Source organism: Nipponia nippon, unplaced genomic scaffold (genome assembly GCF_047370975.1).
Source record: "Nipponia nippon isolate SJK-2023a ecotype South Korea unplaced genomic scaffold, ASM4737097v1 scaffold_27, whole genome shotgun sequence".
Taxonomy (NCBI): domain Eukaryota; kingdom Metazoa; phylum Chordata; class Aves; order Pelecaniformes; family Threskiornithidae; genus Nipponia; species Nipponia nippon.
Genome location: NW_028262344.1, coordinates 807,670 through 835,414, shown reverse-complemented (window position 1 = coordinate 835,414; position 27,745 = coordinate 807,670). Strand labels below are relative to the sequence as shown.

Sequence of the window (27,745 nt, the reverse complement as noted above, 5' to 3'; positions counted from 1 at the left end):
ATCACAATTCGTGTGACATTAACTAACCAGCAGGAACTTCCGCTTGCTGTAACGCTCTGTGGCTTGAAAATTGTGCAACACCTTTAGTAAACACTTCCTCATATAGGAACAAGAATAAAGCTGAACAACTCACTCTGTCTCATTCACTGCACCAGAAAGGACTGCTCACAGCAGAGGCAGCCTGGGAACCCAGCTTTCTCAGCCCACAGAGACCACTGCTAGACAAGTGCAACTGAGATGACTAACATACATCTGGTTTCTGTTGTTTTGCTACATTTTCTCCAACAAGGTACGGCTTTTTTTTTTTTTTTAAATCCTTTATCAGCAGTTGCTATGGTTAACTTTGTAGAGCTTTTATCAATTTTTAATTATTTCATGTAGATAATGCTGAAGAACAGTGAATTAAAGCCATTGAAAAAAATGGTATTGCTGAAGTTAGGGATGTTTCTTTTTTTCTCTTTCTGTTCAAAGTGATTATCTAAAATTCTCTAGTTAGGGAATTATTTACTTGTGTGAAAACTGGCCATAGATTGCCTACAGACCCAGAACCGGTTAGTTTTGTGAGCCAATTAAGAAAGTACTTCCCCTGCAAGTAAGCGGACAATTTATCCAATTAGGACAACTTATTACACTGACAGCACTTTGGCCGTAAAAGACAAGACTTTTATTTGAATTCAATTAATGACGTTACCTGAATTAAAATAGTTAGCACCCTTATTGTCTGTGTGATACTTCAGGTTGTGAGTATTCATATGACTTAACCTAAACAGACCACAGTTATTTTTCCATGTGCATTTTTTTCTTTCACTTCAGGTCAACAGGGAACAGATTTTTTCAGAGCTTGGCATGCACAAGCATGCACAGGTTTTATACACATAATTAGACATGTAATTTGTATTCAGGCAGGTATCTTTATGATTTCATTAGTTGCACAGAGTATCTGAAAATATGTACAGTACTAACGCTTAAGGTGTTATATATTTTGTTTCTTGACAAAAGCAAACCTTCACTGTCAATGAGATCCTCACTAATGGTTTTTCTTCCTCGTTTACGCTCTTGGAAAAGTACATAATTACTTGTTCCTTATTAGCACTTTTTCTAGCTGTTGTACGAGGCCCAAGGAATTTCTTTCCTCCTTAAAGCTACTGACTCAAGACAATGCCTGAAGCAAGACAAAGACAGTATATTGAGTTGATTTAAAAAAGTACCTCTAAGAAACTATTTGTTCCAGAACAAAACTAACCCATTTTCCTCGAACTGCTGTTTGTATCACACTGCAGGAAAAGGATAAGTTTAGTTCTGAGTCTCCGTTCAAATCTAGCCTAAACTTGAACCACCTGGGCTACAGTTGGCCTTGTAAAAAGAGTCTGCAACAGGGAGTGGATAAATAAAATTAGAGCACAGAACTCTGTTCTGAGAGGCCTAAAATATTGCTGTGATCATTACGTAAGAACGTACTTTAAGGTCATAGACAGACTAAGTCTGCAAAGCAAAAGATTTTTTAAAAGCAAACTTAACTAGTTGCTTAAAATAAAATACAAAACATCATTGTAAATTACAGTCACAAGCTTGCACTTAGTATTTGCTAACAGCATGTGCGTGAATAGTTACTGTGTACCGTGTAATGGCTCAACTGATGTAAGATAACTTCTTAGGACTTATCACCATTATACCATCACGCCTTTCTCTACAGCATTCAGCTTTGTTAAGATGCAACCAAGTTTATTCTGCAATTATTTTTGGAAAGGGTTTAATCAAATAAACCAATTATGAAGAATTAATCTGTTTATTTTACTGGAACAATTTGCATGAGGATGTGCTCTGTTGTTCCAGATATAGAAAATTAGAGTAATTGGCTGCCCCACTCTTGTAAAAATCTGGCCTTGAGGCAGACAATTAAAATGGGAGTTGCAATCTCCCTTTGTTGCTTGTGGTTTGGTTTTTGGTTTTTTTTCCAAATGCAGGCTCTTGTGCTTGTTGCTGAGCCCTCAAGAATTTGCCAGTTCAGATGAAATGACCTTTTGAAGGAGATTAAAGAGCTTAGGAGGCATATAAAACCTGCTGTTGCCTTGTTGGAAACTAACACAGCCCTTGTACGACCGTCTTTTCCCAAATGTTGTACACCAGCTGCTAGTATTAACTTCAAACGATGCAACGTGTGCTGACCACCCCTGCAAGTCATGCCATAAATTAACTTTTGTCAAGATTCACTCAGGCTCAGAAGCAGAAAACAAAAAGAAACACTTTTCATCAGCACTGTATTTCCTCAACAAGTTCTTTATAGCCACTGCAGACACAAAACATACCTTATAAGTAAGACCATTCCTTTGCGAGTTAAGGAATCATCTGGATTCCTTACCAGCTTCAAGATTTTCCTACTTTACTGCCTATCTCCTATTATTTTACCTAGCCTTGTTCAAATGCCTTCTCCAGTCCTTCTGCTGTCACGAGTAGGTAACCACCCTTGATCTGATTCAATAGGTAAGAGCGTGTCTATTACTGTCACAAGTATTTATGTGAGAAGACCAGCTGAAAAGCTTTCTAAAGCAGAAATCTAGGCTTGTTCCAGACGTGTGGTGAATTGTATGAGATTATTTGCTTATCTAGAGGCAGTCTTAACTTGTATGTCATCATGTGCTAAGGTTTGGAGATCGCTAATTTCATAGAACCGTATAACTTAATTCACGTCATCTGCAAAATGTGAAGGCAAAGGTTGCACCTTGCATAGCTGATCTAGCATGTTCGTACTCGAAAACGCTGTTTGGTACTGGAGAAAGAAATCCAAAGTGAACTGCGTAAAATATTTTGACACCTAGAAATAGCCAGGTATGTCAACTCATCTGAAATCCAGACTGCAGCAAACCTCGTGTTAGGTCACATAATGGGGGTGACTGCTTCGCAGAGCAGATGAGCACATGCCAGAGCCAGTGCAGACAATACATGAGAAATGAGTGGTGTAACAGATGAACGACTATACAGCCCAAAAGAATCAGTCTTGACAGACATGAAATATGGTGCTGAATAAGTTAATACTGTGTTTTCATAAATATATATCTGTTTCTCCCTAGGAAGCACGAGCAAGAAATTACCTGGAGTTGAGCAATATGAAATAGTTTATCCACGGAAATTGCACACAGTACATAAAAGAGATGTAGAAAGAAACAAAGAGGTATTGAAAGAGAGAACTTTTTTTAATTTTTTTTTTTTTGCTGGGAGATGGGGAAGATTTTTCTGGAGTCAGAGTACCCTTGGTTTTCAAGGGTAAGAGAATTTGGAGCCAGACACTTGATCTTGCAAAATGAAGTGAAAGAGAAAACCTGGAAGAGTGATCCCACGTCTGGTAAAGACGGGCTGTGAGGTGTGCTCAGTATGCAGTGAAGTACCTGTATGCCATCGGTGGGTCTTCTGTACTTGTATCTCTGCAAAGATGTAGGTTTTGATGCTACTCAGATTTTGAATAGCCTATGGACATTTTAATTTGAAGTAAATTAAATGAAACGCTTAAAACTAAGCATGCTCTGACATACTTCAAGAGAGTTATGAAAATATTTGAATTTAAGCATCCGCTTCAGCACCTTCCTGAATATGCAGGGTATGTGCTTACGATTGTAGAAATACATTTGCAAAGTTAAATTTGTTCCTCTAATTAAAAAATATGAAACAGAGTGACCTCCTGCTTATTCTATAACTGCCAGAATAGTTATTTTTGGTGGGAAGAGGAGGAAAAGAATGCAGTTGGCAACTCAATAACAGCCAGCTCATAGTGAGGCCAGAAATTGTAACAGTCCATATTCTAACACTTAAATCTGTTTACAGACAAAATACGATGACACAATGGAGTATGGAATCAAAGCCAATGGAGAGGAAGTCATACTGCACCTGCAAAAAAACAAGTAGGTTCAGTTCAGCTTTTTCCTTGAGCATTATTCCTCACTGTAAATGGCTCTCCGGGGCATTCAGGGTACAAAGACAGAGGACTTAGGCTCCTGTAAGACAGAGGTATTTTGGTAAATACCACCTTTCAACTCCAATGAAAGAAGAAGAGGGGAGAGAAAACATCATGTCACTATTTTGGTAATGTGAAATAACTATGCAGGCATATGACACTACTGTGATGGAATGACTTGCCTATACTGCTAACTCTGTTCTCCCATTTATTTCCTAAATGGCTACATCTGCTGAATGTTTAATGTTTGCATATTATTTCACAAGTTTTCTGTGTCCATGGATAGTCTATGGGTTATATTTATTTGTTCTATGCTGGTAGGAACTACAGAGAAGAGCAAGAGAAATATCCATGGAATGGGGCTATCTGTCTTGGCTCTATATGCTTTTCAAAAATGGAAAATAGCAGTAAGAAATGAAATAATCCTTAATAATTTGGCTTCCAGCACTCCATACCTTAACACTATCGGACTTTGAGTAGCCTAATATATACTAGCACTGACAAAATGCTTTATGGAAATTGAAAGCAAGGAGAGCTCACCTCCTTGGCTGCAGAGATTAACAGCATTTAAACAGGCCATGCAGAGGGTACAGAGAAGCAGCGGGCTTTGTTACAGAACAAAGCAAAGCAAAGTCCAAAACTGTACAGAGCAACGCAAAATAAAGCACAGTTGTGATTTTCTGCTTGCTGGCTCCACCATAATATTTAACACGGGATCAAACAAGTCTGCTTTAATAGGTACTTGTCTAAAGGCTGTGTAAATACAATAGTACTATAATCAGTTCATGTTTAATATAGGCTATAATTAACTGTCTGCCCCTTTTTTAATCTAAATTTTAATCTAATCTAAATATTGGGGGGGGGGGGGGGCGTGGAATTATATTGTACTAAATCCCACTCTTTAAAAAGAAATGGGATTGTGGCAGTCTGGGGTAGTTGCCCAAACAGAAGTGAAGGCAGACTTGCTTTGCTCCTAGCTTTAGGAAGACTATAGCCCTGACTTAAAGTTAAGCATCTGCTTAGCGCTCTGCTGCACAAGGAGCCTGAGTGCACAGAGCCTTGCAGGATCTGGCCTTCCATAGCAAATCACAATGTGCACGCTGGTAAGAAACCCAAAGGCACCTTTCCCCGTGGTGGAAGAAATACAGTCATTTATTCCATAGTCACGATGTCCTCCTTTGAATGTTCAGGAACACGGATGTGTCCGAAAATAGAGCTTTGTGTAGCCAGAAAAGAAAAACCAAGTTCAGATAGAATGATTACAAAGATGAGAACTTGCACTAGCAAAGTTATAAAAAAGCTGTGAGCAAAAGAATTGGACAAATATATGTTAGTGTGATCTCCGCACAGAACCTCTGAGCCTGTGCACGTGTACACATACATGTATGCACGGGCACATGCGAAACAGATGAGGCAGCTTTTCTACTGACCTAGATCTTTGCTATTTATAATCAGTGGGGGTGAACTGGGAAGAGAACAGAACGGTACCGTTTCACACGCACTGTGGAGTGGTGGAATTGGAGGCCAAAAAAGGATCAATACTGCATATGTAATTATACATTTACTTTCAGATCTACTAAGAGATTAATTTATACCAATGAAATAAGTAGACTTTAATTGCTTTCTTATTTTAGAAACGTCCCTTTGTTTGAATAAGGATTATGAACAGGCAGAATTCCCCACCCAGCAGCTTTGCTTCCCCAGTTTTTTGATACTAATAAAAACCTGAGTAATCATTTGAATTCCCTACATGCTTTGTGTGTAATGTAATTGCGTCATTTCTAGATGACTACAGTTTATTTTGAATAATAATTGCACTTGACTCTTTGCAGGCACCTATTAGCTAGAGACTATACTGAAACAGTTTATTCTGATGATGGTCGACAAATAACAACAAGTCCTCAGATCAAGGTAATTGTCCTGGTTTCAGCTGGGATAGAGTTAATTTTCTTCCTAGTAGCTGGCACAGTGCTGTGGTTTGGATTTAGAATGAGAATAATGTTTTCAGCTTCCCCTGCTCTGCCTGGTGCACAAGCAGCTGGGAGGGGGCACAGCCAGGACAGCTGACCCAGACTGGCCATATGGTGTCGTGCCCAGTATATGAACTGGGGGAGTTGGCTGGGGGGCACCGATCGCTGCTTGGGGACGGGCTGGGCATCGCTCAGCGGGTGGTGAGAAATTGCATTGTGCCTCATTTGTTTTATATATTCTTTTATCATTATTATTATTGTTGTTGTTGTTATTTTCTCTTCCTCTGCTGTCCTATTAAACTGTCTTTACCCCAGCCCCTGGGGTTTACCTTTTTTTTTCCGAATCTCTCCCCCACCCCACCGTGGTGGCAGGGGAGGGTGAGGAGTGGCTGTGTGGTGCTTAGTTGCCAACTGGGTTAAACCACAACAGTAATAAAAAAGGTTTCCTTCCCTCATACTTGCAGTCTCGAGGAGGTCCATATGAGATTCACGGGTCCATGAAATAATAGCACATATCAGACAGAAAGAAAAGATTTTAAGTCAACGTTCTAAGCACTGTAATTTAGGATGCCTCTGAAGGGCAGGAAAGATGTGACTCGTGACTTTGGCAGAGCTACGTTGATTTACATCTGTTGAGAATCAGACACACAGTTTGTCGTTCAAAAGACGACCGCTTTTCACCTTAGAGGCTGATGAACACATTATCTGAGCTGAATTTCCCTCTTTTCTTGAGAAAGGGAGTGGAGCCAGGCCCTTTTCACTGCCTTCTACCTCCTGACTTTGCCCTCCTGACTTTGCTCATTCTGCGCAACTCCCTGACTTGCTTTTACACCCTGATCTTGGTGAGATCAGAGATTCAGATAAAGACCCATTTCCTCACTGGCGCACGTTACCACCCACGCTCACAGCCAGTGCACTGCAGGTTACCCCAGGTGGTTTCTCTGAGCCATGACAAATCAGTTATTCAGATCCAGACACAAAGGAAGTCACTGTACAAGTTATTTTTTTAATTAACTGCACTCACAGTTCTTATCTTCAGCAAAGCTCTCATCTGAAGCTTTTTGTCTGATGTCATGCTATGTGTTTTAACACATGTAATTTGGAATACAAAGCCTAATATTCTTTGTCATGGAGAGATTAGCAGGAACAGGAGGATCGTGAGCGAAATAAACATGCATAAAGAACTCTGGGTTGGTTTCTGTGTGGAAAAAGATGCCATTTCTGATTGCTCCAATCACTTTCACTCCCTGAATGGATCCTGTGAAAAGCAAATAGCACCTACGCCTGGTTAAAGACAATCTCAAACAGGCCTACCTGTGCAGCTTGCTGAATAAGGAATTCCTCCGTTGTGGATACTTTATTATGATCTCAGGAGTTGTTTCTCTTGTATCCTCAAAAGATGGAGAGCAATCCTCCACTTCTTTCTCTAGTAATTTTCACTTTGTTGGTGTCTTTTTCACTGAAAGAAAGTTGGCACGTTGTGAGGGAAGGAAGACAAATAAATGGTAAAGTGAAACCAAACATCCATGAGAAAAGAAAGGGTACGATGCAGGTTTGAACACTGTTATAGGCCTCTCAAGAAATCTCTTAAGGAAAATGCTATGGGTAAAATTTTCCACAATACCCCTGTGACTTTGAAGTCTCTTTGAACATAGAATTGTTCATTAGACCTCAGATTCATAAGCCAATTAAGTCATGAAAATTTTTCCCCTAATCATATGTTTTAATACAATACATGCATTTTAATCTCATTGAAGTTAAAGCATTTAATTGTTGGGTTAATATTAAAGGGTGTTTCCCTGAAATTTGGCCACGATAAAATAGTTCAGTATGGACCTTAATTCAGCAGAGCACATCAGTACATGCTTAATTTTGAGCAGCGAACATGCATATTCTTATTTTCGTGTGCTGTTGTGTATTGACCAGAGCACACCACAACGGGATTTGTCACAATCTGGGTCACTCTGTGTTGAAGGATAACAATAACAGTACCGTAGCAAACATGGAAACCGTCACCAGCTTTTTTCATTTTAAGAATCTCCTTTAATGGAAGATTTCCTCAGACAGCATAGTTTGTTGTAGCTTGTAGCCAGGAATCTAGCTATGTCTCCTGAAATCCCTGCATCTAGGCCAATTCATTGCAGCGAGTGAGACATGGCCCAATTTGACAATGTATTTTTTCTTTCTAAACAGGACCACTGTTATTATGAAGGTTACATTCAGAATGATGCTGACTCCGTAGCAAGCATCAGTGCTTGCAAAGGTTTAAGGTAAGACAGAGGTTTAGATCCCAAGGAGTACCAATGGCAGAGTATGCATGCTCTTTGAGGATAAATTTTCCAATTTAAATAGAATCAGGATGTAAATAAGTGGCATTACCTTTTATTCATGCTTACAAGGAAACTAGTTTACAAAAAAAGGGGAAAAGAAAGGAGAAAAAAGCTACCTTTCTACTTCAGTTTCAGAGTTTATAAACTGGAAGCTAAAGGAACAACTATATCAATAAATTTATATGACTAATTCCATATTAGATCAGGTCGTAAATCCTAGCATTTGGTGGTGCTTCCAGTAAATATTTAGGGTCGATGCTTCTAAGCTCTAGGAAGCTCCACTGACGCTTCAGGAGAAGGCTACAATATTTGCAGTGCTACAGGGTCAGAAAGTTCAAGCTGCTGCCTGAAAAGCCCAGTTAAAAGAGTCTGCTCATTTGCGATCGCTGAAGACACAGTGGCATGACACAAAACGGCAAGAGGATGGCTGTTAAGTCTGAGAAGCTGCAGCAGAACATTTTCCCAGTGCTTAGCGAGGTTTTGCCAAAACCCAGACGTTCTTTGTGAACGCTTCTTGCGCAGCTTGTGAGTTTACGTGTTAACACAGAATGCTTATTTTGATATTTGCTGCTCGAAATGATTCAACACTCTTAATTCCTTTCAATATTTCAGCTTTTCATCTCAATTAAATTTGAATTCCCCACTGAACTGAAATTCACTTTTCAATCACGGCTGTTAGCACAAAAACCCCAAATTTAAATCTAATTAATTCCTAAACCAGTTTCTTTCTGACTGACAGTCTTGTACTCAGAGACCTGACCTGACCAGCCAGATCTTCCAATTGACTCAGCAGCTTTGATTTCTGCCTTTAAATTGTTGTACACTCTGCCTGCATGCTGACAAACTATTCCATTGCATCAGTCTGTGCAATGGTCTGTATGCTTGTGCTAAATGCTGTTAGAGATAATGTTGCTATCTTGACTCAGTCCTGTGGATTCAAAAGATCACAGTCTTAACTGATTTTCTTAGCGGATATTTTGAGACCCGTGGTCAGAAGTACCTTATTGAACCCTTGGGAACTTCAGATAGAGACGAACATGCGGTCTATAAGTATGAGAAACTCGAACAAGAGTCCATAAAGACCTGTGGTGTAGTCAATAATACCTGGGAAGAGGATTCAAATGACCCCATCAATGACATCTTCAAATCCAGCAACAGTCCAGAAGTAAGTACATGCTTAAACAACAGCCCAGTAAGTACCTGTCAGGAAAGAAATTGAGGCCGTAGGAGAACTCTGTGAGCAGCATAAGTCCCACTTTGTCTTGTGGCACCTCCAGAAAAGAAGCGATCGCAGACAGTGAACACAATCAGATCTTAAAAACCAGTGCAAAATTGCGCAGATCCAAGATTTCAGTCACCACCTGAGTTAAGCTGTCCTGCATGTACTAATAGGTGCCCACGTGCATCTTTAAACATGCAAATACTTCTTAATATGTAGCCTACCTTTCATCATTTTAAAACAAGGCAGTCCCATTCTGAACAACTTGGCTAAAGAAATACCCTTAATACATGGGCTTGAAATTGCAAAGGTTGAGACTGAAACAGGCCTTTTGAAGCCATTTAAATGTATCTTTTCTTCAGATGAAGGCATACCTGAAAGCAAAAAAGTATCTGGAAGTTTACATAGTTGCAGACAATACTTTGGTGAGTACTGAAATGATTTTTTCTCATTTGACCAGCTAGAGGTGAGCTTTCCAAAGCAGGTACTACTCATATCCCTGGATTCCTACTACAATTACAGTGCTACGCTATGTTTTACCACTGACTTTGACTAGGAATAGGATTTCCTAATGTCAATTGATTTTGAAAATCCCACCTGTAGATGCCGAGAATTCAGAAAACACCGTGCAGCGCCTGTCTTCTTCTGCACCCTATACGTAGATACACATTTTAAAAGGGCCTGACCTTGAAATACGTTGTCTGATAAAATAGTACATTGGAAAGATAATAATAAGTAGACCGGGTATGGTGTGGTTTGCAATGCAATCTTCTGTGGGATATTTCTTTTCTGATAAATCACTTCTCTCTTCTCCTTTTCCTAACATACTGTATTTACTTTTTTAGTATAAGAAGTACGAGCAAGACGTTAAAACTGTAAGACAAAGGATATTTGGAATTGTCAATTACATCAACACGGTAAGAACACAGCAAAGTGAAACTGAAATAGAAGTTATTTATCATTTTTTTCTTTTGCCAACATCATGAATTTTCATTATTGCATGTAGGAAAGAATGAAAACTGAACTTAATTGTAATCTATGAAACAGATTTAACACATCTGTCCATATTATCCTGTCCTTTGTCCTCAGATATGAGATTTCTATAAATTCAATTATTGTTAAAGAAAGATTTATACCATATTTTCTTAACAGCTGCTAAAGTGAATGACTGAAATAGTTCAAAAAGAATGAACTGATTTTCAATTCTTGATTTCTTTTGCAAGTCAAATTTCTCCAAAAATATTGCCGGAATTTTCAAGTACTTTAAAACCATTTTTATAGTTTGTTTAAATGTGGGGGGAAATAAGATTTCGTATTTTGTTTTGCCTTCTAATTTTTTGTTGCAACTTCAAAGTGCAGAAAAGCTTCAGTCGGGTCTGGAGTGGGCTATATTGCAAGTGATAAAAGTGAACCAATTACCAGGATAAGTGTTTGTTTCAGAAGTCTTCGTAAGGTACTTCATTTTTACAGCAACACTGTTTCTCTGCTGCAGGTTTATAAGACCATAAATATCTACGTGGCTTTAGTTGGCCTAGAAATCTGGACAGATGTTGATAAATGCCTCCTGAGCCATGCTGCGGGATTCACCCTGGACAGTTTCTCAAAGTGGCGTCTATCAGATTTATTAAAGAGGAAAAGAAATGACAATGCGCAGCTAATCACGTGTGTATCATTCTGCTTCCTATTTGCATTTCCAAGTATGTTAAAGGGATCTGTTCTTTAAAAACCGGTCACCGACCCATCAGAGACGCTGTCTATACTGAACCAGATTTCATGCTTTCCAAAACTAGATGGTACTAATTCTAGGACAAAAAGATAAATGCATGCTCTTGTTTCTTGCTTTTATTTTCTTCGTGGAGCATGGTTACCTGCTAGGACATAGTATCTAATTTTTCTACCCGAATCCCTGCAAAAACAGGTAATGTGGGCTTTTGCTACATCTCAGCCTCTCCTTTTCCCTGCTCTGGTCACAGAACAGTTGAGTGTCCTGAAGACTGCAGCATAGTCTCACAACCTAAGGAGCCATGACATGAAGTTTAATGGCTGGGAAATGCACGTTGCCAAACTAAACCGGCACTCACTTTGCTATTCTGGCTCATGTTCAACGGCCCTGATTCATCCAAGCACTTTGCTACATTTAGAGCACTTCACCCAGCTCTTTACACTCAAACAGATGCTTTAAGTCTGATGAACAGCAATGTAATTTAAGTAAAAATATAAAATGAAAAGTGTATTTGATTGTTTTCTGATTTGCCGTGATCTGAGGCATGTCCTCAAGGATCGTATTAAATCAGGGGTGCAAACAAGAGCTGGAAAGGAGTACGTGCCTTCAGCCTGGTTAAGAGAGCAGACTTGACTTCGGATCTGCTTCTGGTCACAGCATCGCATTTCACTCTGCCTTTCTTCTTCCTTACAGAGGCTATGACTTTGAGGGGACAACGATTGGATTAGCCTTTCTGAAATCCATATGCAGTGATATATATTCTGCAGGTATTATTCAGGTCTGATTTATTTTTATTTTATTTTTTAAAGGCTTTTCGATGTTTTTTACTCAACCAGCAAAGAACATTTATGAAAATTATTGGGTGTGCAACACTTTCAGTTCTCTGTCTGGTTCACATCATTATTTTATTAGACTGTAGAAATTCACAGAGATTTTATTTTAAATGAAGTGCAGAGAGTAAAGAAAGCACACACAAAGCATGGTATCTGTGTTACCTAAAGGCCAACATCAAACTCTGACACCTGTATTTGGCGTACCGGGCCCCAATAGAGTCAAAAGGACAGAAATAAGTGATTTTGTGCCTCTGCCTTTAGGTTTGCCCTTTTGAACAGGGAATTGGTTCTGACTGTCATAATGCATATCATCAGTGTAGCCACTTAATTACAGCTGCCTAAACTACTGTATTTAAACTTCAGCCTAAACAGGAACACAGATCCAAAACTTTACCAACAACACTGGGAACTCAACTGCTGCACCCAGCTTCAGAGGCCGGGCTTGTTGGTAAGAGGAGTAACCCACATGAAATTCCAGCTTTCCCACACCATAAGGAAATCCTGCGATGATTGTAAAACCAGAATGTTTTGCAAGGTGCGGGGATGCATTTTGTAGCAGCATGATTTGCAATGCCGTGCTGGAAGAGCATGACCAGTACGCTGTGTCTCACACTTTATGCATTGCCACTACCACCTGCTGTTTATACATCTGGATTTCACTCAAAAGAAAAGGACTTTTCCTTTCCTCCCTCCCACCCAGCAGCACAAAACACCAAGCTAAGAGCGAAGATGGAGCACAGCACTTGCCTTTCCTTTCTGTGCACAGACAACACCGTACACAATAGTTACCTTGGTGTAACGAGTAATAATTATATCGCGCCCGCGTAATTACAGAGACAGCTATCCAGAGAGAGGGTTAAGAGTTTCAGATATTCAGTTCTCCTTAACACTCAATTCTTACTTGGCAGCTTAACTTCCTCATGTTTATTTAAAAACTCATTATACCAATTTACTCATGTTTGTTAGTGGTATCATCTCATTGCTATTATAATATAATCAGCATAAACTGTGGAATAGATGCATGCATAGATTGAACAACGTATCAATCCTTATGTAGCAGTGAGGATAATTTCACTTGAAGAAAAGTTGTCCTATTTCTTAGTCACATGGCTTCTCTGATGTTCCTACTTGTGCTAAAATACTCATAGAAATAACAGCCTGTTGTTATATCTGCAGGATCACAACAGAAACGAAATCGCAGTTGCAGCTACCATGGCACATGAGATGGGGCACAACCTGGGCATGAACCACGACACCAAAGCCTGCACGTGTAGCGATAAAGTTTGTATCATGACAGATACTGTCAGGTAGGAGTCTGGATAAAAAGTTAATGCATGGGGCAGTTAAGGATGGGCTTTGGATAAGCTGCCGGTTTCCAAAATGGAGTAGAAATTATTTTTCTTGTCTGAAATTATTCCATTCAAATGATACAAAAAGAAGAGAAAAATGAAGACATTCCAGGCCCTTGTAAGATATTCCCAGATGGATTACATCCCCCTACTGCCCCCCAAAAAAACCCAACCCAACCCCAACTTTAGTCACTTTTGATTAACATTCGCTTTGCACGTGTGCTAGGGGCCTTCACATTAAAGCACAAATAATTTCTTCCTTACAATGACAACAGCATGAAACTGCTGTGGTATCTCAGATGACAGAACTTCCCCAAGATTTACCTAAAGTGTATTTTTATTCTCTACCCTGAAGATGTCTCCTGTGAAAACCACACAAAGTGCTTCCACCTTCAATAAACACCCATTAGAGAGGAATTTACTTCAATTTTCATCTCTATTTGAACACCCTGAGCCTCTCTAGTTGAACATCCCAGTGGAAAACTCCTAATGCCTGAAGCATCCAGTCACAAATTGTGTAGACCATGCTTAAATCTTTGAGATTGGGGTTTTATTATATGTAGTGTTTGCATTTAGTACACTAATTTTTTTCTAATCTGTTTGTTTCCACTTTTTTATTCTGCTATAAGTAGGAGATAGCCATTGTATTTATTAATATATATATTTGGAAAAATGGTTGCACCCAATAGTTCGGGGGATGGTCACCCGTTTCATTTCTCTTGTAAAGGGTATTGCTTCTCCTTGCCTATGCCGATCCTAATGTAAATCCTCCTGCTTTCTCAATATAGTTCCATCATCCCCAAGAAATTCAGCTCTTGCAGCCTCCAAAGTTTTGAGAAATACATGTTGAGCGACATGCCAAAATGCTTAACAAACATCCCAGATATAAGCAGCATCATAGCACCTCCATCCTGTGGCAATGGCTTCGTGGAAAAAGGAGAGGAATGCGACTGTGGTACTCCTGAGGTATCTGCATAACTGGGAATAAAATAATACTTGGAAGAGGCAAAGAGTTTTATTCAGGCTGTACAGTAGCGGGCTTCTGTTAGTGTCTGAGGTGGCCAGTTCAAAGCTAGCCGAAATACCTGTGTAGAAACTGTGGTCATCAAATTGCTGATCTGCAGTGTAATCACCCCTGTAAAGTGCATGCGAAATGCCGGGAAAGATGACTGCAGGGTTTGTCATGCTGTGTTGACAGAGGAACTGAGAATGGTGGAAAGCCATACATACGAAAGCGTCTCGGCAGAAATAAGCCAGTTCCCCACACAACTTCTACCAGCACTTTCATAAGCAAACACACTTTGTATTCTTTATGCGCTCGCTCACAATGGCTGGCATGGCTTCTAGTGAAAATGGTTTTCAGAGAAGCAAAGTGCAGGTCCGAGGTGTCGCTCCCTCCCTCCCTCGATAACCAAGTACGGGACGGTTCGTTGAGGACGCAGTACAGAGGGGACCAAACCCCAAAGCAGCGTACCAGAGCTCTGATTGCTGATTCTGTCACAGGAGTGCACAAATGACTGCTGCGACCCCGAGACGTGCAAACTGACGGCAGGTTCCAAGTGCGCCCACGGAGAGTGCTGTGAAAACTGCCAAGTAAGGCTCCTTTTAATCTCTAGCTTCTCATATTTTTCAGGTTTGTTTTTTTTTTCCCCCCATGAGAAGGCAGTAATACACCTTTCAAAAGAACCAATCCTCTTTACTATAATTACTGGCATAACACTGTAACGACAAGCACAGTTTGTCCATCCTAAACTACACCACAACTATCAAGTCACTCAATCTTTCAACGTCCTGGAGAAATGAGCATTTTGATCACCCATTTTCTCCTCTAAAGAAAAGCTGAGGCACAACCAGGCAAAAATCTTGTCAATTCACATAACCAACTTTACATTAGATACGGACCTGGCCCCTCGTGCGACTTGTACAGCAAGGATGAGATTTGTCTCCCCTAATTTTAGCCTTCTAGTTCAGTGCGATTTTTAAACAGCATGGAAGAGCGGTGTGTTAACTGTGGCATTGCTTTCCCCCCACTTCAGTATAAAAGATCAGGAGCTATTTGCCGAGCAGTTAAGCATGACTGTGACCTGGCCGAGATGTGCACCGGCTTTTCTGCCAATTGCCCAGCGGATCGATTCCGTGTGAACGGACATCCCTGCAACTACGGCGAAGGCTATTGCTACATGGGAAACTGTCCCACCCGAGAAAACCAGTGCAAAGCTGCTTTCGGACCACGTGAGTACAAGTTGGTGTTGAGAAAAATCAAGTTCCCTAGGTCAAAGGAGAGAAATAGAGGTAGGCTTTGTCTGCTAGCAAATCATCAAAGACCTGTTGTAAATCAGGCACAGCATGTCTATATAAATGAATTCTAGTTTCTAGCATACACTTAATCATTATTTTAATATTTAACACTGTAAGTGACTATCATCACATGAGCTGAAGCTCAGAGCGTACAATGCAATATATTTCTAGAGAAATGGGAAGTGCTAAGCATATTCCTCTTTTGCATAATGCTTTTAAGATAATTTTGGAATGGAGCTAGGTGACTATTCTTTGCTCGATAGGAAGAGGAAATGTCTGTATTTCAAATTAATGTCTGTTGTGGTTTAACCCCAGTCGGCAACTGAGCACCACACAGCTGCTTGCTCAACACCCCCACCCCCCGCTGTGGGATGGGAGAGAGAATTGGGAAGAAGAGTAAAACCCGGGGGCTGAGATAAAGACAGTTTCAGGACAGCAGAAGAAGAAAGTAGTAGCAGTAATAATAACGATAAAAGAATATACAAGTGATGCACAATGCAATTGTTCACCACCCGCTGATGGATGCCCAGCCTGATCTTGAGCAGCAATCGCTGCCCCCTGGCCAGGTCCCCCCAGTTTCTATACTGGGCATGACGTCATACGGTATGGAATAGCCCTGTGGCCAGTCTGGGTCAGCTGTCCTGGCTGGGCCCCCTCCCAGCTGCTTGTGCACTGGGCCGAGCATAGGAAGCTAAAAAGTCCTTGACCAGTGTGAGCACTACTTAGCAACAACTAAAACATCAGTGCGTTATCAACATTATTCTCATCCTAATCCAAACCACAGCACTATGCCAGCTATTAGGAAGAAAATTAACGCTATCCCAGCTGAAAGCAGGACAATGTCCAGATTTAGCATGCCTTTATGTTTCTGAATGTATGTCGTGGCTTACTCTCTTCCCAGTCCTAAACCATCTCCAGTTCTGACTATGTCCCTTCTCTTAGGCAAGGTCTATTGGTTTGTACTGGATAGAGAGAGAACACACAGGATAAGTTCTGCTGTGCGTACAGAATAACATTGCAGAATTAATGCATGAAGTGCCAGAGAGAGTCATTTAGGCCCATGGGTAACTTCACTGGGAAAGGCCATTTCCTAAACAGGTAAAGGAAATTGAATATTTCTAGTTTTCACAGGCAGAGAACCTAAACTAATCCCATTGCATCTTCTTCTTTCACAGAGGCTACTGAAGCTGCAGCTTCCTGTTATCGGATGAATGAGAAAGGGGTATATTATGGATACTGCAAAAAAGAAAAAGGTAGTCACGTCCCGTGTAAAAAAAAGTAAGCACTGTGTTACAGAACTTGCTGGGATTTGGGAAGAGAGACCATTCCTATTCAAATTAAGAGACAGAAAGAAAGAGTGCGCTATTTTAGGTGGCACATATGTCCGTGTGTTCCTTCCTTTTGTTCAGTTTGAATATTGTGGTAAAGACAATTCTGAGAAAACTAGTTTCCAAATCATGAGATCAGTCTGAGAAAGAGCAAGCGTGTACATATATATGTGGACGCCTGCTTGTGAGGATGACTGCGTGTGTGTGTGTATATATGCAGGTAAGTACAGGGAAGGGATTTTTGACAGGGAACTTGAACCTGAGGTGAACCTCAGAAGCTGAGGCCAGTTAAATATTCATTTCTGCAAATTACTGTGGGCTCCCTAATAAGCTCAAGAGGAATTAAGAACCTGCCACCTTCTACTTGCAAACTGACCTGAAAACACCACAAACCAAAATTCCCTTCTGCAGCTGTTTCTTTTGAGTTCCTGTATGCGCACAACACATTCAAGCTGGAGGAGAGGCCAGCTCGGATAGTTTCGCTGTGCCATGTCGTTGTTCTAGCAGCCCTTGTTCTCCTTCCAGAGACAGAATGTGCGGAAAGTTGTTCTGTACTGGGGGGAGCGAGATGCCTCGTGACGGGAGCCTGGTGACTTTCGAGTCCTGCAAAGCAAGTTTTCCTAGAAATGGAGAAACAGACCTAGGGATGATTCTTGATGGAACGAAGTGCGGGAATGGGATGGTTAGTAGCGAAAAGCTTTTCTCCTTATTTTTTCTGCTCTTTCAGTCTTGCTTATATCGTTAGCTCTTTTGCCAGACAAGAAAGATTTTAAACAGGGAAAACTGAAGTGGGCACTAAACTTCTGCTGATCTGGTTTGTCATAACTTCTGCCTTACATCTACTGCAAATCAGTAGCAAAGCAAACTGCTATCCTTCCCATTTCCTTATGCTTGACTGTTGTCTTACTGTTTTTCAGTGACACAAATATACGTGGCAGCAGAAACATACCTTTGCATGAAGGGTTAAAAGATCTTACATATATTACTATTTTTAATTATTTCCATAATGGATGTGTCAGGCATCACGGAGTGCTATGTCCAATTTCTTTGCTATATGTTTCTACCTGGGGGCCGGGAGGATGAAGGATTGAAGAGGAGTGGAAAGCAGTGATGACTGTACATCTTTGCCACTCCCCTTTGCTATAAAATACCCAAAGGTCGAATGAAAAATTATATCCACATATCAAACTCCTAATGTAAGTTTAAGTGATTTGCAGACCTGTTTCTATGCCTCCTTTCACTCTTCATCACTTTACACAATAAAGTGCAAGCTCTGCATGTTCTGAAAGCTATAAATCACTTCGGTAACATTTACCCTGTACGTTTCAGGTGTGCAGCAATGGAGAATGTGTTTATGCTGAAGATGTCTTTAGATCAACCAACTGCTCTGCCAAGTGTACTGGACATGCTGTAAGATACGAGCATTTGATGCTATTAACTTAAAAAAAAAAAAACTATGCATATCAGCTACAGACCTTATTGATGGTAGTATTTAAGTCATTGGGATAGGAATTTGCAAGAGTTGTGGAGTCAGAAGCTTCCTATATTTTTATGAAAGCAAATCTAGCCTGATACAGCATCAATATTTTTCCCAAGGAGATCACAGGAGATGGACAAAGATTCTGTGCCTGGCTCTGCCTCTGAACCACAGTATCACAGCTATTCTCTTTCAGGTCGTCTTCTGTTTTGGGAAGATAATTGTGCTCATATTATTTGAGCATTCAGAGACCTACGGGTGTAAAGACCAACTCTGCTGCTTTGTGCGTTGTACTATAGCTTTCACCGCAGAAACACCTGCAAAAGGCACACGACAGCAGACGGTCAGGCCTGTCCTTTACTGGGCAAAACTGCTACTCTCTCTGCTCAGTTTTGGTCCAAATGAAATGAGAGGGGGCTTCCAGACCTAGCTTCAATAAGCTTATCAGGACCCTGATCCAGAGCCACTGAAATTTTATGACATCACAGCTTCACTCACATTTCCAACCTGAAGATATTCCTGGCTTTCTGCTTCCTTAGGTGTGTGACCACGAGTTGCAATGCCAGTGTGAAGAAGGATGGGCACCACCAACCTGCGACAGCTCGTCAGCCGTTACCAGTAAGTGCTGTACGGCCACACACTGGGTACTGTCATCCGCTGGCTGAAATGAGCTGCTTTAACTCCACTGAAACAGCCCTAACCTGCACTGCGTGCCAGACTCTTCCTTTGCAAACATTGCATATCTAGGTCTCCAATTTCTGCACATCTTTAAGTCACTGCAGCTTGTATCAATGACTAGAGCAAGCTATTTTTCTTCCTAACCGACAGAAGTGATACACCCAGGAGATTATTTAGAGTAGCAGGCTTTTCCTTTCTCCATCCTGAAATAATGAGCACACCATATTCGCTCCCTGTCAAATTTGAGTGGAGGCAAGCTCCCAGAGGTTTTGCTGTGAGGGAGGTGGGCAAGTTCATTTCTTTATCATCTGCACGGAGCTGGCCTTTAACTGATCTACCTCTGAGGGAAAATACTTTGTGTACAGATTTCCATGTGTTTGGGAGAAAAAAAAAATTAAGCCTTTGTTATTAAATATTTTTGTCCTCTCTCCACACTCACTAGAGCACCATCAGCTCTCAACATTGTGGCTTGGTTAAGTCTTTAAAGTAGCTTTGTTGAAGGAAAACTGGGAAGCCTTAGTCGTGTACAATGCTGTTGTGGTTTAACCCAGCAGGCAGCTAAACACCACACAGCCGTTCGCTCACTCCTCCCACCCGCAAATGGGATGGGGGAGAGAATCGGGGGGAAAAAAAGTAAGATTTGTGGGTTGAGATAAAGACAGTTTAATAGGACAGAAAAGGAAAATAACATAAAATAAAAATACAAGAATACATAGAATAAGCGATGCACAATACAATTGCTCACCACCCACTGACAGATGCCCAGCCAGTCCTTGAGCAGCGGCCCCCCGGCCGGCTTTCCCCCAGTTTATATACTGAGCATGATGTCCTATGGTATGGAACAGCCCTTTGGCCAGTTGGGGCCAGCTGTCCTGGCTGTGTCCCCTCCCAGCTTCTTGTGCATCTCCAGCCTTCTCAGTCGGTAGAGCACGGGAAGCTGAAAAGTCCTTCACTGGTATAAAGACTACGTAGCAACAACTAAAACATCAGTGTGTTATCATTATTCTCATCCTAAATCCAAAACACAGCACTATACCAGCTTCTAGGAAGAAAATTAACGCTATCCCAGCCAAAACCAGGACAAATGCTAAAGGCCCGTGCCCAGTTTTGGGTAACACCCTTTGAGAAAGAGGAGAGGAATGACAATGAAATGGTCTCCGAGGATGGATGGAAAGGGCTAGGTTTGTTTAGCCCAAGGACAGCTCAGGCAATAACCACAGTCTTCAAATATGGCAAAAATGGCAGGAATACATTCCTTTCCATCACTATTTGTGGCAGGAGAAGCAGCCATACGCTTGAGCAATAGTGAGGACAAATAGGGTCTAGACCTTGTGAAAAAAATTACTTTGCCAATGGTTGTGATGGGAAACCGCTTAGTAATAGTGGATCTTTTAAGAAATAGCAACTTGTGTTCCCTCACCCTGACAGGCTTCGCTATTGTTGCCGGTGTGCTGGTTGTCCTCGCCGTCACAGCAACTGCAGCAGTGTTACTTATCCGCTTCCGAGTATTCAAGAAGAGGTAAAATGCTTACCCCCATCGGGGGAAAAAAAAACCCTAAAGCCAAGCAACTTCTGGATAGGTTTTAAGCTGGGGCTTTCGAAGGGGGTGGAGGGAATTAGGCACTGGAAAGCCAAGGAAGTTGGTCCATGACATTTGTTGAGCTGTTTCAGAAATCCCATAGCTGGGAGAGGACTGAAGACTTGAAGCTGTAGCTCTCAAGATCAATCCTAAATAATTAAAATAAGGGGGAGAAAGAAAGACATAAAGAAAGGACATGGCTAGATAACATACCAATAGGAGTAAGGCAGGCATTCAACTTCAGCAGGTTTTTTTACTTCAGTCAGAGTAAGATTTACAGTTATATGTAATATTTGCATAGCTGCCAGACTGGAAGGGGACCTGGAGCCACAAACCAAGTCTTTGTGGATCAAGAACAAAGACACAGAGAACACCCTGTCCTGGCAGTACCTGCCCAGAAGGTAAGAGTGGGGAGGCGCTGGGTCAGCTATAGTCTCCCTGGGACTGTAATCAAGTGGTCGAAACATCAAAACCCACCAGCCAAAGCGCTCTACATTTCCAGGAGGGCTTAAAAATGCTTGTCTAGGGCTGAGAGGATAGTGCTGGGATTCCCAGCATGAGGAGAGAGTGGAGAAAGCACATGGCACTAAGTCCCCGAGTAATCTGTCTGCAGCTTATTAGGGGCATGCAAAGATAACACACAAGATGAGGGCTCCATCCAATTTAACTGTTCCCTGTTTTCAGACGAATGGTAAGAAACTTCTCTTTCCCATACTTCCGCTACAGGAGAACAAACCACAGCTCCAGAGCATAAGTACTTCTAGAGAATTTCTTTGCTTTCATGTTGGCTTTAGGGCAGACAGCACCTACCAGTTCACGCCATGGCGGACTGCAATGACAATCTGATTGCAAAGGCTGGGGAAAGCACTGCCCTCCAGATAAGGCCCTGTATGTTCTCTCAGGGCCAGCTAGCATAAAGCATCCCTGCTTCTGAAATGAATGTATCCTTTTACCCCTATTAATGCACTTTTTATGTAGAGCACAAGCCTGCACGTTTTCCATGGGAACATCTGGATGTACACATATGCAACGTGTACATAGGGTCAATGTGTTTTATATTCTCTTCTTTTACAGCCTGTCATAAGGCCAAAAGGTCCCCCACCTCCTGTTCCTGCTACCAAACCAACCTCTTCTCACACAGAAGAGATTTTTGTAAGTATAACCCTGCAACTTTTCACATCTTTCATCTGAGTTGCCAATGACTATCGGTTACCAATTAGTATTTTCAGTTTCTGACTCTGATTAAAAAAAAAAAAAAAAATCACAGACATTCTTTAGGGTAGGAGTAACCTTTTTTTGCCATGTAATCCTAAACTGCACAAGATACTCTTGATCTGTGCAAAGGAGTCCTGTACACCATCACAAGCACATCTCATTCGCAATAGTACATGGAGTCCAAACCAACAGGGATTTCAGGTGTAAACACAGTGCAAATGATGAGCATCTTTGCTACTGCAGATGTCTGCAATGGTCCCTGTACTGTGGAGATCTGGTAGTCTCTAAAGATACCACCTGTGAGGGATCTCCATCAATGTGCATATATATATATTTTATTATTATTATTTTAAAAAAATTTGGAAACCAGAAGAATAGCAATATTTGCCATTAATAAACCCAAAGCATCCTACTTATATAAAAATGCCTCCCTCAAATATTTACCATCTCAGCATTTGAGCCCCCTGCCCACCTGATACAAGGGTGTACAAACCATCTTCACATTAGCAACCTAATTGCATGGTACTGACTGCATAAAAAATGATGGATCCGGACTAAATAAGAAAATTTTTTTATAACCCACATACCGGCTTGATTATAAAAACACATTTAAATTCCACTGTCTTTAGAGATGCTTTCCTCAACACACACCTTGAGCATGTGATCAGCTCTAGCTTCCTAAGCAGTCTGGTCAAGCATGGATACTTGAGATACAGATGAATTTACACATTGAGAATAGCTCAGTGGTCTTCCGAAACAGGAGATCTATACCCCTTGTGTATTTATATTATTGTGCCTTCTTGTATGTGGACAGATTAATCTAATTCACCCCTAGCTTTTCCGCTAGGAAAATGCTGTAGTAAATATATGAGCTAAGCATAGCAGCAGCTGAGCTCTGAGGAGGTTCAGCAGCTGCTCAGACAGGAAAGCCTAATGACATTTAAACTACATTTTCGTTGTAGGCACCAGAGAGAAAACCTGCTCATCTCCCAGTTCCCAAAGGCAAACCTCCACCTCCACCTCCACCAAAGGTAACCTGAGTTCAAGCATGAACAGCAAGTCTTTCAGGATGTAATTGGTTGAAACTGCACCGGGCGCACTGTGATCTGTTTAACTCTCTCTTTTTCATGTAGGCTTTAAAACCTCTAATTAATCCCAGAGTATGAAGCTTCCAACACAGGCCTGATGAAGATACCAAGATATCAAGAAATTTTCAGGGACAATTTGTCCCTCGATTCCTCCACTTTTGGCAAAGGCAACCAAGACAGTCTTCCTGTTCTCTTTAAAAAAAGAACTGATTGACAGCTGCTTTGAAAGAAAAAGTTTGGTTTTCAAACAGCGAGGAACTCTTTGGTGATGACATCAAGCTACTGTCCAAAAGGAAACAAAGCAGAATCGCTACTTGCACTGAGGTGTAGACTGGGAGTAAGTTACGAAAGCTGCTTAACACCTCCTAACTCCTAGGCCATCACCGCAAGATGTGGCTGCACTGGGATGCCCTGCATCTACGCTGCTTTTCTGGGTACAGACCTGAGAAGATCAGGGAAAGGATGGCTACTCTACATTTGTAAATGGGAAATTTTTTGCTACATTCCTGGATCTTTGCCAGCCTTCTCTTCAGCAATAGACCAGACCTTCTCCTTCATGCGCAAGTTGCAAGTTCTGGAAAAAGAAAAAATCCTTCCTGCCCTCTGGAGAAAAGTTTGTGTCCTCAAGGCCTGAACTAGCCTTGGAATAATAAGATTACACATTGGAAATGCATTGATTCTGGAAAGATCCTTCTGGATCAGATTCTCTTATTAATCCTTAGATTACCTGTTAAACAAGATTCCTCTGTTGAGTAGGCAGAACTGGAGATACGCTCAAACGCAAAGCATGCAGGAGTCAAACCACTTGCTGCTTGCAAGTGCTCCCAGAGCTCAGGCTGTGCCAGTTTAAAAAGACCTCCAGCTGCCACCATTGCACTTGGACAGAAAAATTCAGAAAAGCACAGTCAACAAAATCCTTAATCATTTATTTCATTTGCCCCTCAGCTCCAGAAATATCTGAGTATTTCTCCCTTCCAGGATATACACACCTTGGTGTTTTTGTTTAATTGCTCTTGCACCGGGGTGTGTTATTGTAAAGTTGCTAATGAGAACTAGGCTGGGCTTTGTTATTGTGGGACAGCATCGGAGCATGAGGCTTTGCACACCGGTTTACTACTGAGGGGTTCTTCATTCGTTCTGGCCTGTTGGCATCAGCACTGTTGACACTACTGGCCTGCTGGCATGGATCTGCATGATACTGTTGGCATTGCTGTTAATAACACTGTGAGGGTGCTGGCACTGATGCTATTGTTACCATTGGCACTGATATTATTCATGTGGTTGGCATCAATATTTTTAAGTTAAACCACACAGAAGTGTTTTTCAAGGAACAAAAATTTTACCGGGGCGGGGGGAAGAAGAAAAAAGAAAAGAGCGAGAGAGAGAAAAACAAAATTGCCTGGGACCCGAAGTACTCAAGATTTTATAGAGGTTCCAGTTTGAACTGGATTTGGGTTTGGATCAGGATCAAAATCAGAACACAGATCCAAATCGATTACACTGTGGCTCAGGAAGGCAGTTTCCAGCCCTTGGGCATAGTGGCTTTGCTAGAGAAGACCACATGGCTGCCAAACTGCCAAAACAAGATCTGGGGCCTTGGGCCAACATTGTGCATACTAACCTTTACCTGTACTTGTTCTGACCAGGGCCTATTGGACCTTTAAAAAAAGCCCAATCCTCAGAGGGCCTGAAAACTTCGACTCAAGTTTGCCAACCAGCTTATACCTGCTGAAATCCTGATCTACGTAATCTTGTTCAGATACTGAACACATAACTGTACAGTTACTTTTCAAATGCAGAGCCTTGTTATTTACAGTGACTGTTACTGCAGCTGCACACCGCAGATCCATCGTCTCTGATACAAAAACGCATACAAAAAACCCAATTTCTTCTTTTGGGCTCGGCTTGCTTTGAGGTTGCCAGTCAAGTAATGTATGCTCTGCAAAACACAGGTGTGATGAAATTACAGTCTTCAGTTTGAGCAGTGAGGTGGGTTTTTTAGTTTAGGATAGATTTTACTGGAAGAGCATAGCTTTCTCCCGCTTTGGATGATTGCTTCTCTATTTGAGTCAGTATCATGGTTTAACCCCAGCTGGCGACCGAGCACCACAGAGCCGCTTGCTCGCTCCCCTGCCCCAGTGGGATGGGGGAGAGAATTGGAAGAGTAAAAGTGAGAGAAGTCATGGGTTGAGATAAGAACAGTTTAACAACTGAAATAAAATAAAATAGTAATAATAGTAGTAGTAGTAGTAATAATAATAATAGAATACACAAAGCAAGTGATACAGAATGCAATTGCTCACCACCCACTGACTGATGCCCAGCCATCCCCGAGCAGCAGCCCCCTGGCCAGTTTTCCTGTAGGTTATATGCTGAGCACGACGCCGTATGGTGTGGGATACAGTCAGTCTGGGTCAGCTGTCCCAGCCATGTCCCCTCCCAGCTCCTTGTGCCCCCCCAGCCTGCTCGCTGGTGGGGTGGGAGGAGAAGCAGAAAAGGCCTTGACTCTGTGTAAGCACCGCTCAGCAGTAACTAAAACATCCCTGTGTTATCAACAGTCTTTCCAGCACAAATCCAAAACATAACCCCATACTAGCTACCATAAAGAAAATTAACTAACTCTATCCCAGCCAAAACCAGCATAGTCAGAAATGGATTTTAATCTGTGTGTATTTGACTATGGTGTAAAGATTCAGAACTTTTTTTTTATGAACTGTAATTAATGTATTTACAAAGATTTCTGTATTAGAAGTATTCTATCTAAACTGGAGGTGGTTGTTTTGTTTTTTAAAGATCATAATTTGCACACGAAACACATGACAACAGTGTAAAGTGGGATCATTTGTAACATTGCAAAATCCATAAAACTCCCAATTTGGACCAAAAAGATCATTCACAGGTATTGCCAAACCCTGCCAAGGTAGCCAGTAAAGCTGGCTTAAATTTATAATAAGGGTTGACAAGATACTACATCACAATTTTTCTGCCAACTTAAAATCTATTTCTTCATGGTTTCCAACCTTTTCCACTTTGTGAGCACTCAAGAATTTTCCAAGGCTACAGAGATTTGAAGCCAGCTAAAGTCTAGAGACTTGCTTTTTCTTAATTATCTTTCTAAGATTCAACTCCCAAACCATAGAGCTTGGGCTTACTTTCTCCTGCAGAAACCAGTACTCTTTCTGACCTGTACGGGCTCAAACCTCCATAATTTCTGGACACTTTCAGTGAGCAAAGCCTGCACCCCAGCACCCAAGCAGAATGCAAGTGCTGTACTGAGACCAAACATCCATCTTCAGCAGTGACTTGCAGTAGAAACCTAAGAAAAATATATAAGAGCACACACCTATAGTAGTTTATGATTTACAGCTTTTCTTGGCCCCAGCATCCATAGGACAGGTCAGAATATCTCCTGCGATGCAGCACATGTTCTGTCATTCCAGCCAGGCCTTGCACAGAAGGGGCCCGTCTGTAGGTACAATCTATTGTTCTGTTATGCAAAGATGACATCTACTGTTAAAAAGCCTCTACTGCAAGAGGAAAGTGAACCCAAGAAATCTGAAGACATCTTCAGCGCTCCAGTTGTCAAGAGCCTGCAGTATGTAGCCCCAGAAGTACATCATCGGATGCATTTCCCTCTGCAGTCTCACACTTTTCACCGAATTGCACTAGTTTGATCCGGGTCCAGCTGTTCCCTTATTCCTGGTTCAGGGTCCCTTGCCCAGCGTGGCTTGCCACACAGACGGTACAGCAGAGCAGCAAGCCCACCTGCTGGTATCATACAGTAAGCTACAGAAGGGACTTTGGCACAGTGCAACCACCACCAGTGAACTGACACTGACTGAATTTGCATTTGCTATGCAGGAGCCATGTGCCGGACCCTTGTCTTGCTCCCAGCCCAAAAGCAAAGCAGTTTACCACTGGTTTTGGGGTGGTTGTTTTTTGTTTGTTTTTTTTTTAGTATGAGGGAGCACTCTACTCCTCCATCTCCCCTTACTCCATGGGAAAAAAAAATGTCTTTTTTTCCGTTTCTTTTCGATCTCTGAATTTACCACCCTCTTTCATCCCTCTTTTCCCTCCCTCCATCTGTCTCTGAGGGACGGTGCTACCAAGAGAGACCAAACCTTTTGCTCTTTGCACACCCAAACCAATCTTCGCTGTGAACAGTTTTGGGGGTTTCTTGAAAATAAGGCACACACTGGACCATCACAACAGACCAATTCCTCAGTAGTTCCTATCTGGCCCTCTGAATTGTCCATTTTGTTGTGCAAATTCAACACTGGCCATTAGAGGGCAATGGGGCATGGAAAAGAAGCTTCTCTTGCTTGCTATCGGATGACTGCTATCACCTCAAACGAATCAATTCTGAATTTACTGCATCCTCTGACCTTGGGTTATAGATTCGGGAGACACTAACAAGGACACCATCAGCCTGGAAGAGTGGGGAGACTGGAGCACATTCAGATTTTCAGACACAGAGGCACCAGACAACTAACAAATAGGCTAAACCCAACCCTTCAAACATGACACCATAGACAGTACATGCTTTCAGCTCTACACAGCAAGAGGCAGTCCTAATTGATTCACGTTTTACTGACTGGAAAAGAAAACATTGTCCTACCAGCCCTCATCAAAATGAATAATAAATGTCACTTGTAACTTGAAATTAAGAATTTGCTTCCCCTTTTGCTTCCTCATGCCAGTACATCTTTCAT

General features: G+C 41.5%; 1 protein-coding gene across 1 annotated transcript; it reads left to right on the top strand.

Annotated features, from left to right (window-relative positions):
* Nucleotides 1–144: 144 nt before the first annotated feature.
* On the top strand, nucleotides 145–27,696 carry ADAM28 (ADAM metallopeptidase domain 28). Its single transcript, XM_087762893.1, has 23 exons — nucleotides 145–289; nucleotides 3,069–3,169; nucleotides 3,817–3,893; nucleotides 5,779–5,857; nucleotides 8,110–8,186; nucleotides 9,216–9,411; nucleotides 9,828–9,890; nucleotides 10,311–10,382; nucleotides 10,958–11,127; nucleotides 11,882–11,966; nucleotides 13,198–13,328; nucleotides 14,159–14,336; nucleotides 14,874–14,963; nucleotides 15,407–15,602; nucleotides 16,844–16,946; nucleotides 17,522–17,678; nucleotides 18,326–18,406; nucleotides 19,013–19,091; nucleotides 20,580–20,670; nucleotides 21,032–21,131; nucleotides 21,805–21,882; nucleotides 22,908–22,976; nucleotides 23,079–27,696. Exons 1-23 carry the CDS (start codon nucleotides 238–240, stop codon nucleotides 23,109–23,111), a joined length of 2,358 nt encoding a protein of 785 aa, XP_087619019.1. The 5' UTR covers nucleotides 145–237; the 3' UTR covers nucleotides 23,112–27,696.
* Nucleotides 27,697–27,745: the final 49 nt, after the last annotated feature.

Excerpts from the sequence above, each read along its gene's own strand:
- ADAM28 (XM_087762893.1), top strand. The coding sequence starts at position 238 with ATGACTAACATACATCTGGTTTCTGTTGTTTTGCTACATTTTCTCCAA. Across the intron at positions 19,092-20,579 it reads CAGCTCGTCAGCCGTTACCA|GCTTCGCTATTGTTGCCGGT; the intron begins GTAAGTGCTGTA and ends TCACCCTGACAG. Across the intron at positions 21,132-21,804 it reads TGGCAGTACCTGCCCAGAAG|CCTGTCATAAGGCCAAAAGG; the intron begins GTAAGAGTGGGG and ends CTTCTTTTACAG.